The 17,990-nt window shown below is 38.9% G+C and overlaps 1 protein-coding gene across 2 annotated transcripts in view; it reads right to left on the bottom strand.

The window, feature by feature from the left end:
• LPGAT1 (lysophosphatidylglycerol acyltransferase 1) overlaps nt 1–17,990 on the bottom strand; it is a 59,647-nt gene that overhangs the window by 15,606 nt on the left and 26,051 nt on the right. For both annotated transcript variants that reach the window (XM_014876881.2, XM_014876882.2), the window contains 4 exons: nt 16,746–16,864; nt 11,719–11,814; nt 9,546–9,819; nt 856–982 (listed from right to left, as the gene is read on the bottom strand). In XM_014876881.2, coding sequence (XP_014732367.1) covers nt 856–982; nt 9,546–9,819; nt 11,719–11,814; nt 16,746–16,864 — 616 coding nt within the window. The remainder of the gene's footprint in view (nt 1–855; nt 983–9,545; nt 9,820–11,718; nt 11,815–16,745; nt 16,865–17,990) is intronic.

Raw genomic sequence — 17,990 nt, 5'->3', positions numbered from 1 at the left:
GCACGGCTGTGGAAAGGAGCTCCAGCGAGCTCTGCATCACACAACACTGACACAGCAGTGATGATGGAGAAGGTCATTCCCACTTAAAACTGCCACCCAGGGGATCCACACAAGGATACTTGAAAGCTTTCTGTAAAAGTCTAAAAGCTCTCCAAATTATCAAGAGGGAGGAAGACAAAATAATGTGATTTGGGGATAAAATGCCACAATTTGTTTAGTATAGGGAAAGTGTTAAAATACTCCTGGAGATTTCAGACTTGCAAATCACTGTATACTAAAAACAAAATGCAGCTTCTCTCTCCATCAGTTTAGGTCTTGAGAGAAAGAACTGCTGAGGAGAAAAGTTTTAAATAGTCTCCCATCCTAGCTGTCAATGAGAGTTGCAACTTCTTCCAGTTGCTTGTTCCAGTTGCTTTGCTCAACTACTTAAAGTATTCTTTGAGTTAAAAAGCTGGCATTTGTCAGAAAGTTAAATATAATATTTTATTAGGAATTCTGTTTATTTAACAACAGTGATTTTTAATTAGTTGTCATCACATCACATCAAACAAAATTAAAAAAAATTCAAGCTGGGTTTACCAGCACCTTAACATTGAAGTGAAGAAGATGATGACCTAACCTTCAGATATATTCCCCACAACTCTATTCAACCACAGGACATTAGTCCAAAACTTAAGCATCTGTCCTAAGATACAGAATAGTCACTGAACTTTTTAAGAAAAGATGGGCTGTGCTTAAATAATAAGAGACACAAAAAACCCACTCCCACTGCTACTGATTTCCCCTATCCTGAAATGACGTAAGTGATTTGTGAATGCTTGAGTTCAGTGTGGGAGGAGCAGGTTCATTTCCTACCTGTAATGCACATGTGTCACTGTTGGTTGTCGGTAGCCAAGAATCCAGGTTTGGATGTCTATAGGTTCAGCTTTGGGATATGCAATGGTTGTATCTATCACCCACTGGAGGCCTTTGGATTTGCTCTCTAGGAACAAAAAGGAAATTCTATGTCACTTATTTGAGAGTTATTCAATTTTTATATTACTTCATGAGGTATGAGACACAAAGAAGACCATCAAAAATCAAACCCAGATTTCATTACAGAGCACAGAAATACTCTTACAAACTTCAGATAGACCTAGATCTTACTTCATGGTTATTTCTGTTGTTCTTAGGTACCGTGGTACACAGAATAGAGCAAGTTCACTCACCAGGTTTGAGTACAGTCACAGGACCATCCTGGCCCAAAGGTCAGGGGAAAGGAAAAAATCCCAAAAGAAGCATCCAAGCTACTTGGTCTGCATTTCAAGTACATTTACACCTGGGCCTTTCTAAAAGATCACTGATGGAGCAACAGTCATGCAGATCCCTCAAAGGTTCTTAAAAATGTGAGTTGCAGGATGAAAGAGGAAAAACTCCACATTCAGGGTGTAATTAGAATAAGAAAGCAAAAAACAGAAGCTGGTCAGTTTTCACAGTGGGGAAGATACTGCACCCACAAGGTTCCAGGAGAGGCTGGCACCAGTACATGTTGATATGCTGCTCAGCTCACTTAGAAACTGAAAAATGGATCAAAGAAGGTGAAAATATTTGCTATTGAGTCAAGAGAATCAAATCTGTGGATCCCTTCCAACTCAGACTATTCCATGCCCCTGTATAAAATTTGAATATAGGTTACAACCAGCAACAGTCCAGGTCATAAATCAACCTAGCCATGACCCCTCTCTGGCATGTCTTCAATTCATAGGTTTGCAGCAGGTCTGTAGAGCAAACCAAGAAGGAAGGGCACACTGCCAAGATGGCACTTTGAGTTTAGCCTGTCAATTTTCTTCTCTGCTCTGGAGCTGTCTTGTGTTCGAGGTCACGTTATGCCCAGGCCAGCACAGTAATGCTCACTTACTGCTTGAGACACCAGCACAGCAGTATGCTCACACCACATCAGGCAGTATCTTTAAGGATTTTAAAAGCTGACATCAGAAACAGCGACCCGTGGGCAAGAACATGTAAGAAGTGTTAGCTTTTAGTACAAACTACAATACTCTTCAAACCTGCAGCTGAGAATGCCACAAAAGAAATATAACAGAGGCTCACAGGAATGCTGTCAGTACCAAGAACATGTACAGGGATTGACTGTTCACCATCCTTCTCAATACAAGAACAGACATTCAAAATTCAGCCAAGAGGAAAAGTTTTCATAGCAAACAGAAAAATGATTCTTTGTGCGGGATGGGGGGGAAAAACTACAGGGAATCTCTTGCTAAAGGATGCCAAGGATGCCAAGAACTGGGATCAAGAGGAAACTGAGTAAGCACATGGAGTGTTAACTAACCAGGCAGAAACCCCCACCTGGCACGGGAAACCCACCACACAGGAAACTGTCAGAAGCTTGGAGAATATGTGGGAGAAGTATGATGTTTGTTTGCTGTGTTCACACTCCTCCTCTGTAATCCACCTGGAGTCATGGACAAGATGCTGGGGTAGACAGATGTGTGGCCTTGCCCACAGTGGCCACCCTAATTTTACAAAAGATCCACCACACACCTGAAGAAATCTGCAGCACTTAGTCTGAGCAGCACCCTGAAAGCCACAGTTACTGACTCCAGCTAGAATGTACATGCAAAGACTGGCTTGGCAAGTTTCGACCTGCATTTAATTTAATTTAATTAAGTGTGAAAAGAAAATTACAGCAATGCTATCACATGTATCTATCAATAATTGTAACGAGCAGACAGTGTTGTCTTGATGTCTGCTCATCAGTGGAGCTGTACTGCTTCATTACAAATGCACTTCCCCAACAGGGCTAGACAGCATTTCCTAAAATTCAGATTATGAGTTCTTAGCAGCATGCAACATGCTATTCCAAAACTTGACCCAGGGCGAGCTGCCTAAGTCAAGCTGAAACATTCAGTGTTACCTTCTGGAAATACAGTATTTTAAATCCCTGACAGACATTTGAAATGAGAACTGGAGGCTGCAGGCTTGCCAGCATCATGACAGAGTGCTCATCAAGTCTCTCTTAAGAAAAGCACTAACTACAGAGTGCTTCATTTTAAAAGTAGCAATGAATCAGAGAAGAGCCAATATGAAATTAATATTAAATCAACAGAAGTATTAATTTAGAAAAAGATCTTGAAACAAAGTCATTCAAGTTATTATTTTCCCAGATGCAAAGCAAGAATGGAGAAAGACAAGTAAATTGCCAAAGTTAAATTGCCTAAGTGAGTAAGCAACAAAGATCATTAATTGCAATTAAAAAGTGCCAGATGAATATGGGCACATTTTCTTATTATTTACAGTAAAGTGTTTCAAAATAATTTATTCAATATTTAGCTGTATTTAAAGCTGTTCTTTCAGTGGATAATGGTTTGCACTTCATTAAGGGAAGACTCCTGCAGTTCTCTGCTGTGTTGATTTCCTACCTTCTGCTTTTGTAGAGAGCTGCTGGATTCCTCAGTCCAGCTCCAAACTCACCTCCAAACCTTTTCAAGGCAGGGTGGGGGGGGAAAAAAAGACAGCCCACCAGAAACCTCAGGCCAGGAAAAAAAAATTCTGATAGTAACATCAGCCTCTAAAGACCTCCTTTTAGAGCAAGCAGGTGTTAGTGCAGCTACTTCCACGTGCTCTCAAATCACAGTATTTGTGCATGCTCTGGTTTAAAATAAGCCTTACATAATCATCCAAGATATATGACTGCCAAAAAATCCTACATCACTAAGGATTCAAGAAAATTAATTCTGAAATACATCTTGCTAACTTTTTTTTTTTGGGTGGGGGGTTTTGCATACTATGTTGCAACCTGCTCATAAGCAAATTTATATTAAAGCCAGGGAATTCTGACAGACCCTGAAACTGGAAAAGAAACTGACAACTGCACAGAACACAAAGGAGTGGTACCTAAATATCTCCAAGGATGCTGCTTTCAGGTGTAAGCAGACCTTTGACCAAGAATAAACCCTATTATTTTTTAAATGGAGCACATTAACAGGAGCTCAAACCAAAGACATGAGTTATAACACGGTGTGAATCTCAGGTTTGGCATTTGTACCTGAGAAATCAGGGAGCTGCATATACTTGTGCTCAAGAGCTCCTCTTGCCCAGCTTGGCTTGGCCAATTCAGCCACACCTTTCTGACAGCCAAACTCTTCCAACCTTTCTACCTACCATTAAAAGACACTCTTATCTTTCATTTCTAGTACTTGCTGAAAGATTGAGCAGCCTGACTGTCAGAGACTTCAGCAGAAGAAGCTGCTGCAGAGGCCATACTTAAGCTGATCTATCCAAGCACTGTTTGTTTTGTTTTTTTTTCCCTGTGGTGTCAGTCTGCTTGTCACTTCCAGCACAGGTAGAAGATAAAGATTTCTCAAACTGCTTGAAAATGTTAACAGTCTGATTCTTTTTAAATAGCACATAAACCTCCTGAACATGCCCACAGGCACCTGCCCTATATAACAGCACCCAAACCACTCAGCAGTGATGTACCTTAGTGTGAATGGTACATACCTGCCTTATGAGTGCTAATACAAAACTGAACAATCACATGGAACAGCAGCTTTCTGGCCTAGACAAATGAAATCAAAAATAAAATTTCAACAGCTTCCTAACTTGTTTGTTGTTTGGAGTTTCAGGGTTTTTTTCCAAATCATCATCAGAGGCAAATCTTCACACCTATTTTCTTCACTGTGGACATAGTGATATAAAGTAGCTCTCTATTTACTTAAGAAACAATTTATCATCAGAGTCTTCAAGGCATTCCAGCTGTCATCCTCTGAAGTCCTTTCACAGCAAATACTTGACTGTCTACAACCACGAATTTATGGGGATTCAGAGCTTCTCTTCATTCCCCCCCTTTGTCCTCCCTGGGGTTATTATTTCCTGGGGTCAACTCATGGTAAACACCAGACCAGATAATGTACAGAACCCCTCAAACCCACCAGCAGAGTGGCAGCATCTGCTGCTGAGAAAAAACAAATCAAACCCCCGTGAAAAAAACAAATAGGTTTCAGCAGGAAAGCCTGCCTCCAGCTGAGCTCTGGATGGTGTCACAGTGCCAGACTGGATTCAGACTGGGAAAGAATGCACCAGCCAGGTGTGGACCTGAGGGCTGCAGCTTGTACTTGAAAAAGAAAGTATTAGCTAGTGCTCAGCAGTGTTCAGGTGTGGTTTCCTGAACACGTGCACGGCTCTGAATGCAGCCAAAGGGCTGTTGGCTCTCCCTGCACAGCAATCCTTTCTTCTAACTTGTCCTTTGTTCTCTACTTGTCCTTGTGTGATCAGCTGGATCACTGACCCCAGAATTAACTTTTTTCTCCACAGATTAACTCTCAGACTGAAGACTTGACTCATCATTGCAAGACCTTGACGCAACAAACCACCTGGAAGAAAACAAGAAACCTTTTTTCCCAGGGGGAAGAAAAAAACAACCATCAAAAACTTTTTCACACGTTATTCAAGTCACATTCATCATGTAACAGTGAATCAAAATGTTTGATTTTTAAAAAATCAATTAGGAAGTTCAAGTGAAAACTGAAATTCCCAGAGAAACACCATCAGAATTGAATGTACTCTGCTGCATTTGAAAACAGTAAAGTAAGATTACAGCATGGCTCTAACTAAGCTCATAGCAACCTCTTATCAGACAAAAAAATTGCTGCATGGTAAAATAAAACAGAATTTAAAAGAACACACTAGAGCAAGTTGGATCAAAAATAAGCTCTGGAATGTGCATCTTTGAAGAACAATAGCTCCAAACTCCTTTGAATTGTCAGGTTTTGGCATTCAGAACATTTTGATAGTTCCAAAACTCACAAAATCAATTCTTATCAACTGAAGAAACAGCGTATTTGCAACCATGTAAAAGATTAAGTGTTGTGCTAAAAAAAAAATTCAAAAACTGTGAAATACTCCTGTGAACACACACCTGGGTCACTACAGGGTTAGGGTGACGATGGCTATTCATCAAGTATTTTTATACTGGCCGAATTTCTATTCTGCACTAAAACCTTCTTCTGGTGCTGGCAGCAGTGCTGGCCCATCTGTCCCATCTGGACGCTTTCATCAGAGACCAGAAGTACCTTAAACTCTCTTTTCAGGGACACCACTTAGCTATGTTCTCTCTATTATTTAGCTTCAACCAGTGGTCATGCTATCAAATGACTGTACTACCTTTCCTATGTTTTTCCACCCTTCTATTAATTTAGGAATACAATTACATAATTTTGTTAAATTAAACAAGAGTTTCAAAAGGCAGTCAAAGCAACAAGCATTTCATTAGCATTAATTTAGTATTTACCAGCAATAAGTTAAACTTCACTTCGATGAAGGCTGGTACTTGGGTTTTAAATATGAAAGAAAAATGTTAAGAGGAAAAAAATAAGACAACAGAGGCTGCTAATCCTGGAAAAGCCACTGATAAAGAACTGATCAGTTTAATACAAGAACTATCAAACAGTATTAATTGTCTAGCTCAGGAACATTTGTTCTTCCTGTCACTTTACAGAGGAACAATCAGCTACTAAACTGTGGGAAGTTCATTACTACTGTAAAAATAAATTGAAAAGGGGATTGGTTATTAAGAATACTAGTATCATAACTAAGACTAATGTATTTTTGGGGTGGTTACTGAACCTTGCACTTCTCAACACAAACCCACCTCTTCCAAAAGGATGCCATAAATCAGATTAGAGACCTTATAGCACGACAGATGATGCAGCATTGTACTACAATTAGCCCAATTCTTGAACTAGGACTTGAAGGCCACAGCTTCAGTGACATGTGACATACAGAAGCAGCTGGGCTGAGGAGCTGGGGCATGACACAATCAAACAACTGTATCTGACTTGGTTTGTGTCAAACTGTGATAACACTGTATTAAGGACGAACCATCTTTTATTATAGCTGCCTTTGTCATCTTTTCTTCTTTCACCCAGTTTTGCAACCCAGTTGAGAAAGCAGAATGGCATCAAATTTACAACGGTGTAAAAGCTACAAGGATCATTTAAAATGAATTAAGTACTAATAAAATTACAGCAGTCAAGAACAGAACTGTGTATCATGACTCAACATTAAAATAGCTACCCAGGAAACTCAACAAGACATAATTTTTGATGAGGAGAAGTCAATCTATAAACCAATTTAACTAAAATCATGTGGGAGAGGAAGGTGAATTCCCATGAGTATCAACAAAGCCTGGTGGAAACAAAAAGACAGGGAGAATAATAAATAACAGAGTAGAAAGCTTATTATAGTAAGCTGAATAATTTGGCAAGCCAGGACTCCAGGAACATTGTTAAGACAGTACAGAGCACAAGAAGTGATGCAGATGAAAAACATGTCCAGCAAACCGTGACGTTCAAGTGTGATGTTTCTGATGAAGAAACCACTTCCCAAGCAAAGGAGAAGAGCTATAATGTGCAAAAGGTTTATAGGCAGTCTCTATGCAAGCCACTGGCAAAACCTTTCTGCACTACCTGGCTCTAGCACCCACAGCTCAACAAAGGTCACCTGAACAGAAGGGAAGCTTGATTTCACTGACATGGGTTATTCATGTGATTAAAAAAAGGGAAAAGATAGAAGAGATTAAAAGTAAAGATATTCACTAACTTTGTTAGACTTCTAACTTTATAATATAACCATAGCAATTTATACAACTATATTTCATTCAACTGAACAAACATTTTCTGATATGTAAAAAGACCAATAAAAGCATTCAGAAAGCAACAGATTAGAGGAAGAATCTCTTATACAAGACACAAGTCAAGAACTAATATTCATACACTTCTGAAAGTTTTGCAATGCCAGAAACAGTTTTGTGAGCTTAAAAGAAGAGAGGACATAAAATACTTCCGTGTCACTATGTATCAAATACTACTTTTTCCTAGCATATAAAATTTACTTTTTCTTCTCCATCCTTTTTAGTACATTTTCAAGCCCATTACTATGAAACAGTGACAGCTAAACCCACGCATTTCATTCCTATTTTTGCCCAATTATCTTTCCTTGAGTAGGAAGGACAATATGGTTTCATTTTATTTCTGAGAGAATTCCTTTATTTTAGTACCCAGTTAGGTCAACTACTATCAAATGCTCATTTCTCTAGAGTCTGAATGATGCCACTCCAAGAGGAAAAAAAAAAAAAGAAGCCAGATTTGATGTTCAGCTAGGCTGATTGCAACCTAAGAATAGGAAAATATAAAATTGGTATTTGACAAGCACTTTTGGTCTCCCTCCAGAACCAGACAACTTAAAATTGATTTGCAGAACTTCTTCTTCTCCATACCTTTTAAGACAGCAAGGAATAGAACAGGAACAGGCCAACCTTTTCTCCTCAAAAAACCCCAAATTTTTTAACAACGACCAGGGTATTCAGTTTCTCTCTTAAACCTAAAGTGTTTTACAACAACAAGAGCTTTCTTCAGCCTTTCTTTTTTGAATGTAGCCTGATAGGAAACACCCTGATGCATTCCACAGCTTCAATTTTCAGCTCATTTTAAATCCTACCTTCACTTCTGCAAGAACATAATCTCAATTTATTTCCAATGCTGACAAGAGCAACTTCAAAACTAAAAATCTGGAAGCAATTTCTGTACAAGGGTCGTTGCTAACCCTGAGATTTGAACTTCAGACAGAAAATAATCCAAAGTCCTCTGCATATGTGGCTTCATTATTAAGGATCTTTGTTTCAAATTGTGAAATGATTATCAAAATTTGGCTGTGGAAACACCAGCACCACCCATCAATAAACTGTGACAACTCCCCAATCCATTGTTTCTATAATAAGTAACAGAAAACCACAAGGAAGTTAAGAAAGATCTAATCCTGCTCTTGAACCTGCCAAGAATTTTAAAACCTGAGAGACTAAAGCACCATGTCCCATAACTACAGACATTATTTATATCCCAGCTATACCCTCCCCTACAACCCAGGAATCCCAGAACAAGAATGCTGCAGGAATATTCTTATTCTCTCGTAGCTCTTCTGACATGAGAGCCAAAACAATCCTTCAAATCTAGTGATCAGTGACTGTTAACCCCAGCAACAACGGGGACAGGCAACACAAAGACCTGTACAAAACAGAAGAACTTGAACTCAGTGGAAAATAGTTCAAGAAGAGGAATAAAGTATACAGCAGTGGATAAAAAAGCAAAGAAACTTTTAAAGCCTGGAATAAAAATATGAACATAGCTAGCATATTCCAGAAATACTTTTACTAAAGTTCCATGCTGCTACAAACCAGTGCAAACCATCATTCTTGCTGAAAGGAGCAGATCACCTTTTTGTTCACTCTGGGTGCTTATTCCAGTATCTGCTTCTCCAATCATATGAGCCAAGCCAAGCACTCAGGCAGCCATACCACAGACTAAATCAAATTAAAACCAAGGTGGGCTTTTTGTCTCAACATCAAAAATAAAGTTAGCAGAACTATAATTATGAAAACATTTATATAAACTACATTATAAATGTACTTGACATTTGAAGACACCAATTCTATACAATGTTTCTCTTCACTCAAATCTTTGACATTTGCTTTATAACCACATAGTGATCTTTACCTTTTCTCACAGCATCTCCACCTGATGGAGTTCCATTTTCTTGTGGTGCTACAAGCGTTTTCAGAATTACTTGTGTTGCCCCAATTCTTGGCAGGGTGACATGTTTAAGAAATGGCAAATCGTTTTTCTTGGCAAATGCCTGGCTTGTTTCTCTTCTTTTCCTAAGAAAGCCACCCTCTGGAAATAAAACAATCCATTTCCGATTGCGGCTCCTGTAATATTTTTCTAGATGTTCTTTGAGTAACACAAGCTGCTGTTCACGGTGTGTTCTCCCCTGCAAGGATAAAACATTATCTAAACAAGATGATTGCTTAAAAGAGATAACATCAGGCATAATTATTATATTTCTAAGGTTTCTCTCTTTTCAGAGATAAAAATAAGTCCCTGAGACAACAAAAAGCAATGTTCTTCTCAGAGTACCTACTGCAGGCCTACAGACCAGGCTTCAGCTGGTTAACCACAGACCTCACTCAGACCTGCCCTGCTCCAATGACTCACCCATTTCTCCTCTTTGATGCATTAGGACAACTTCTTCACTTAAGAACAGTAAGAAATGTCCTTAATTACTGCAGTAATATCTTCAGGAACAATCTTTCCTCTTCTCATCTCTACATGCACCAAGCTACCCAAATTTTCAGAGGAATCTCTTTACATTAATTAGCATTTTTGAGTGCTCCAAAGTGACTTTGTCAAATCACTCAAAAGACACAAGAGGGTAAATTTAAAGCTCTCCTCAGCAGGGGTGATTTTAATTCTCTGAAATGTCTACAAAAATGCCATAAACATTGCACTGTTTGGTGGTTAGCTGGGGTGTTTTTTTTTTGGTCAGAGGAAGGAAGAGGGAAAGGGTGGGGTTGAATGAAAGACTATTCTACTGAAGGTGAGTTTTGTGAAAGTGCTTCTCCTACGTTTAAGTCTCACCATTGCAATTACTTCTGGCTTACCATATGAGAGGGAACGAAAAGGCTCTGCCTGCTCATATTAATGCAATTATAAAGCAATATGAAAGTCCTCAGTTAAGCCAGTCCTTTCTTATCAGACCACGGGAAGTCAGGATAGCATAGTAGTTAAACAAAGAGCAGTGAACAATAACCATGTAAACGTTACTAGAGCCTTGCTAGAGTTAGGCAAAGGACCATTACTCACTCCCATGAAGTATTCTGCCACACCCAAAGGCCAACAGCCTAGAAACATTTTATTGTCGACTGGCTTATCTTTAGACTCACAATGACATCAGTGTATCTGTGATGTTGTCTGTGTCAGCCACTTCATAAAAATGAGGAAAAGCCTTAGTTTTTGCAGCTCAGTGATGGTTTGGTTTTGTGACTCGAATTGCAACCCCACATTCAGAAATAACAAACAAGGTGACAGCCCTTTCGTACCTCAAAATGTGCATATTGTAAATTCTACCTATTGGAACAGATTCATATTTTACAAAGCATCCAACCTTGCTCCTTCCATCCATCCTCTCACAGTACACAGCTGTGTGTCTCTAGAGACCTTTGGTTTATCTAATTTTCCCTAATGCTTTCTAACTATGCCTCTAGTGCTAGTGAGAAATCTCACTTCAGCTGTGTACTGCTGTGATTAGGCATTTCTTTATTTCATTCTGAGTGAATTAACTGCTTTTCTGCAATGAGAAAATTCATCAATTCTCTCTGAGACATTCTTTCCTACTGCTCAAATAATAATTAACCTTCAAGAATCAATTAATTACTATTTACACAGGTCCATCACCACCTTAAAATGATCCACTACTATGGCAACATCAAAAGAGATGGTCCTGCTTTTCCTAATTTGAAATTTTGCAATGAGAACACTGACTTAACCAGACAGACTCTGCATGGCTTCAAGGTCACTAAGGAAAGCTGAGAGATGTGCTCAGAAACAGAGATAAAAAGGACTGCCCACGAATTTTGCTTGTACACCTCTCTCATAATGGGCTCCCTTCACAACTGGATTCCATAATCACTTGTGTCTATGCAAATAATAAAAATAGCTTGGAAAAGGAAGTAGCTTCAGAACAAAGACCTTCCCAAATATAAATTTTACTACTTCACAGCATACTTATTTCATTTAGCAAACCAACCAGGAGATGATAAGTAAGTCACGTAACACCACAATGTTCCAAATATAAGGATAAATCAAAGCACTATTATGTGTTTCCATTTACCTGTCTTATAAAGAAGTCTCCATGGATTAGAGACACAATGCCAAAGTTTGTGTACTTAAAAATATGATCCATCAGCCACATCATCTGACGGACAACCTGAAAAGTAAAAACAAATTTTGAAAATGAGTGAATTATCAAGTGCAGAGAATTATGAATTACGTATATAGTGGTCACATTCTTGTCACTCTTACAGCAGCCATAAAACTAGAAAATAAATAAAATAAGGTCCTTTGTGCCCAAAATATAAAGCAGCACAGGTGCCATGCTTCTCCCTCGAGAGTAGGGTTAAACAGCTGCCTTTTTGTTATGTAATATACAGTTCTACAATATTAGCCATGGCAGAGCAGCCACATGTATCCCTCAGAATTTAACCAAATCCTGCTGCTTGTCCCAGTCAAGCAGCACAGTGGGAAGGCAAAAACAGAGGTTGAGCCCATAGATTCACTTGACCATCTCTTCTTACAAGATAGTGAAGGCAGCTACTTCATCTGTTCAGTCCTTTGAGATTCAAAATAGGAGAATTACTCCCAACAAGGTAAACAACAGAAGGGAAAATCTTCTTTTCTCACAGGGTCTTTTTCCTCTATCTCTACTACATGTAGTTTTTGAGAGGGGTAGGAAGTGGCTCTCCAAAACTGGAAAATCCAGTGTCTCTTACGTGCTCCCAATCCTAGGCTAGGCTGCCTTTTCTCTTCCCTGTGTTATGAGGCCACATCACGACTGATGCCACTTCAGTGAACCTGAAGTCACGTAGGACAGTACTCTTCCATTTACCACTATCAAAAAAGAACATGAAGGCCTGTGACATTTCCCTGGTGGTCACACGATCCTTCAAGCACTTTCTGCTTTGCATCTTTCTCACGCACTTTGAGGCAAACAAAAGAAAGCAGCCCAAGAAATAAAGATAATATGCTGGTCTCCCTTCCTGTCTGCCAGTGGAATTCCTTACCAGATGCTACACATCCAAAGGACCAAAGGCACACTATGTATATGTGAGTGACAAAAGAAAAACCAGTTCCTAGATACAATTCCTTACTTGAGTCTAGTATTGGTGAAATGGTTTATCCTACAGCTATCTCCAGGCCTGTGTTAAAAAAAAGTGAGGATCTTAAAGCCGAATTCTTCTCTGCAGACATTAACATTCTTTCCATTTCAGTAAATTAAAAAGCTTTATGGAAAAGAAACAAAAAAAGGTGTGCCCTAAGGACAAGAGCTAGAAAAAGCATCATTCAGAGAGCATCACTCTTCAAGGTACTACAATGAGCTCTTGCTCACTCAACACCCAAAGGTGACAGGCTGGTGTAAGGAACCACATCCTTTGATAAAAACACCACCAAAATTTCACTAATGATGACTTAGCCTGCAGCAGTACTCAGGCCTGCCAGTGTTCATCTACTGCTTTGGCATTTTGACAACTGTAGTTCTGTTGTATCAAGCAGAAGTTAAACCAACAATCTATTTTACTGGAGGAGGTAAGCAACCTTAATACTCTGCTTTGCTGGAAAGAAAATGTGTCTTTTGAGAGTCAACACTGGTTCCAGATGTTCTATGGCAATCCTGGATGAGGAACTCTTGCCCAGCAGTGCTACTACTTCTCCCCTACCATACTACTCAATACTGCCTTTTTCTTTAGTAGATCACTGCTCTTCAGAGTCTGAAGTCCATCTCACCTTGTTTTAGGTGACACAGTGCTAACTAGCACCCCTGAGCTTCCTCAGTCTTTCTGAGGAGTGAGGAGATTTTATCAAAGCTAAGTGTGACACGCAAATTATAGCTAAGACTTACACAGTCTGCTGTGTGGGGGCTGCAAAGAGAAACTTCAGAGCCCAGTGATCTTAAATCTGCCTGTAAGCACAGGCAATGGTAAGAAGTACAAAGAGAAAGTATTTTTATGTATGAATTAATATATACACATACTAATATACCAAATCAAAATTGCAGTTCAAAGAACAGGACACAGTTATCTTGTCTGCATTCAAAAGGGAAACGAGACTAATGGATATTCATTTTATTTTGCTACCAAGGGCAGAATAGAGGAAACTGCAAAATTTTATTGGTAACTCTTCTATGTAGTGACTCCTCTATTTAGTACCCTCAGGAATGAAACAACACTTAGGAGATGAGCTTCTTACCACTTGCATTGCAAAGAGGTTTAAACAAAGACATTCAGAAGTGTTTTGAACACAAATTCATAGTTGCTGATGGCTTCAAAGAACTTTTGGATGCCACTTCAGGTCCTTTTTCCTTCATGCTTCCTGGTTAAGTAAGTTCAGAAACTAGAAAAAGTTTTTACCAACTATATAAAAAGAAAAAAATCAAGGTGCCTCCTAATCACCGACTCCCTTTCACTACATAGATTTCATTAAGTAACATGGATAGACTGATTTTCATGTATCAAGCCCCTCTAAGTTAACAATGAAACCCAAGAAAGAACGACTTGAAATCTACAGGCAAACCACTGCAAGCTGCACTTTTGTCTCCACTGCACCCTCCCTGGCACTGCTTTCTGTTCCAAATCAGAAAAATACTCCTGTATTTATCAGTCCTAATCCAGTCAGAAAGCAGTAATAGCAGCATTTTAACCTACTTCTTTCTGTTAACCATATAACCTTCAATATTTACGAGACCATAACTTACTGATTTTTTTTTAACTCTTATTTTCACAAAGAAATTGGAACAATTTCTCAAACTTTAATAAAAGGGTAATGAGGTCACTTATGGTTTACCTGAAACTTTGTTGTTTGGCTTATATTATGGTATAAAATATTAATGAACCAATCCCAACCCCAGTCCTTCCACCAAAATTCTAATTTTTAGCTAAAGTTCCACTTCTCTAATAAGAGATCATTTTTTTTTCTTAATTATGTAACTGAATCTAAAAAAACCAGAAATATCTCAGCACCTGTATTTTATCTTACTGCTTTGTGAGATTAAATTTACTTAAAAGAGATAGACTACACTCTCACTGGTATATAAGCATTGATAAAATGCTAGAAAAAATTACCATCATGGTTCCTGACACCACCCTTGGGAAACACTGTCAAGTTTTAAGACAGTCTCATGAGTTTGCCTCACTACACAGAAAAATCCAGAAGTTTAAATAGAACACTTCTGATGTTTAAATGGACTTTTTTTTCTTTTTTTTAAATCAGCATTAAACTCTAAGCACTTGCAGATTACATCTGGTTTTGGTCTGTACTGGCTGGCAGAAGCAAGCAAAAGTTCTAGACTGGCACAAGCTAAACCTTCCTAAACAAAAAAAAAATTCTTGAAAATTACAACCTTGATGACAGGTAAGTATCAAGCTTGTGAAGGACTCCTTGTAACGTTTAAACTGGATTTAAGGAAAGCTGACCAATTTAAGCATTTGCATGCTGTATAATGATTATTTATGGACAGGTAGGCTTATTTTTTTTCCTCCAGTACTTTTATATTCACACTAAGTAAAGACTCTTTAGAAATACAAAGCATGCTATTTAAAAGCACCTGATCCAGCAAGTTCTAGCAAAGATAAACTATCTTGATCTTTCTCATTATTTTCAGCCACCTGGACTACTCATGCTGTATTTTAAGCATCTATTGAAACTCGCATTGTTTTATTTCTTTGTTAGCTAAAAACATCAAAGCCTGGACATGTACTAAGCTCTGGACATGTACATTGCAAGAGCAATGACTGCAACTACTTAAGGGAAAAAATAATGATTTGAGGGATTTTCTGCTTTTCTGAAAACATGCAAACCCAGTTAATTTTCATGAAGATTAGTGATCTCAATGCCTTCCTCCATTTTTAGCATCTCCTACATTCACTGAAACTTATTCTGTCTTGACTGAAATGTTTAAGCTATGAGGTCAAACGGGATAAACATGATTTAGATTTACATCTATAAACTAGGGGTCAATATCATATGCCATACATAGCCACAGAACTACACCCTCAGTCTTATCTTTACCACTAGATTGACCTATGTGCAATTTTGATGAAGGGAATTAAAAGAGTTTATTCTGTCATTTTACTCATTTGGGTACAGCACAGAATACCATATATACCAAATTCCCTCAATTCCAAAGAAACGAAAGAAATCAAAAGCAATTTTAAACAGCCTGCTCAAGGGAAGGAAGGGAAGGAAGGGAAGGAAGGGAAGGAAGGGAAACTTCTTTAAAAAATGGGAAATCGCTGATAAAGGTAAATGTACCTGTAACTATTTTAATTTGCACTAAGAAAAACAGTGCCAATTACAAATTGTGCAGATGTAACAAAAAGCAGTTCTAATTTCTTCAGAGTATGATGAAGGAAGCAACACTAAGACAGTTCAAGAAAGAAGACAATACTAAGATACAGCTGATGCATTTTTTCAGCTTGACAGGTATGCCTCCCACCCTTTGTAGCCTAACCATGCACACATCTCCTCCTTCCTGGTTTGTACATAAATGTGATCTCTTGTTTAGATCCTATACTCGTCTCCACTCCTTTCATATGAATTTTCTGAACAGCAATGCATGAAACAATTAACACTAGTTACACTTCTCACCAAGAAGTGCTTAAGGGCTTGTGAAATAAGAGCTCAAGCAATTTTGACCTTAGCTGGTGGCTTAACTTTGGCATGCCCTCCCCTCCTACCAAAATCCCATACACGGCTTGCTCTAACTGAGAAGAATTCCATGCTGGAATAAAGTCCTAACCAAGAAGCTTGACCTGTGTTGGTCTGACCAAATTTGGCTTGAGTTGCACAAGGGCATGAGGTGAGAGGAAAAAGTCAAGTACATGACTCCTGCAAGGAGATCTGCTTCCCTCTGCGTTAACCTTCACTGGATGCACAGTGACTCAGCTCACACCTGACCTTCTCCAAGGACAACACTCAGGGTCTATACCTGCTCCAAGCCACTGTCACACCGGCCCAAATCCTAACAAAAAGCTCCCAGCTGAGATGACCTGGTGGGTTGGCAGCCCACAGTGAGCCATCAGGGCCGAGCAGCCCCCAGGGAACCCAGCACACACAGCAGCCACCCCTGCCCCGGATGCAGCCTACCGTGCCTTTATCCTGAAGGCACATCATCAGAGTGCAGACGTCACCCGTCGCTTGGTGGTTCACCAGCACCATGGCTTCATCTTCTGACACTGCTTTAACATCATCACCCCATTCCATTACTATTAAAAATAAAAAAAAAAAGGTACGTTTAACAATGAGCACACGGAAATTTTTCTGTCAACAAAAGAAAACAAAACGATCCCACACCCAGACTATAATGATAAAAAACCTAAATGATACTTGTCAATTTAAACTGGCACATAGCATAAGGCAGGAATATTAGCAAGACTGTTTTTCCAAGCAGGGGGTATCCAGCTTAGTTTGAAATTGCATGCACAGAATAAGAACAAAACAAAAATACTCTACCAGAACATGTGCACAGAGATTGATCTTTTTGTGTCATTACACCATTCTATATTTAGGGTCTAAAAATTACATAAGCTTTTTGACCCAGCTTTCGTATTCATTTATCTCACCTCATTAGATTAAAAAGAAAATTATATTGTCAATTATATTATTGGGTTTTGCTGGCTGGGCTTGTTTGTTTTTTCTAAACTTAGCAAGCTTTTTTCATTTCTACACTCGCTATTATTATTCTACTCCAGTAAAAGCAAAACAAAAAATCTGTATTTGGATCATTAGGTTTCAAATGCTACACTAAACAAACTCATTCATTCACATCTAAACGAGTTAGCTATAGGCAAGGAAGTGGGTTCAGAAAATGCTGTTCAGATGACAGAATCTATTAGTTAATATTTTGTAGACCACAGACCAGATGCTCCAGTGGCAAGAATGATGTCAGAAGGAAGATACAGTTGTTTATCATCCAACACACTATCAAAACCACACTGAGATACGGAAGAGGAGTTAAAATTGATAGTTCCATCATCGTGAAGTAACTAAGTGGAGAAAGAGAAGATTGCCTCCCAAAGAAGACAGGATGGGATACTAGGAAATGTGTGCTGTAAACTAAAGACCAGAATATGTCAAATGCTGCTACTGGGGCAAAGAGACAAGTGAGTAGAGTCTGTCTTTCTTCAGTGAGAGGGATGGACATTGCAGTGCAGGTAAAGGGAAAGGATAGACAGGCAGAGGAGCTCTATGAAGTCCCAAAAGAAAAATAAGATGCACTGCCCATGCATGTAGGATATAACTTTTTCTGTGTTGGTCCTGTACCCTAAGTGGCTCCTATTGGCTGTTGTTTTCAGCTCTGACAACAAAGGAAATATTTCTCCTGCACTGCTG

The sequence above is a fragment of the Sturnus vulgaris genome, chromosome 3 (assembly GCF_052056855.1).
Source record: "Sturnus vulgaris isolate bStuVul1 chromosome 3, bStuVul1.hap1, whole genome shotgun sequence".
Classification (NCBI taxonomy): domain Eukaryota; kingdom Metazoa; phylum Chordata; class Aves; order Passeriformes; family Sturnidae; genus Sturnus; species Sturnus vulgaris.
The sequence above is the reverse complement of the archived record's forward strand: the minus strand, read 5'-3'. Positions and strand labels throughout refer to the sequence as shown.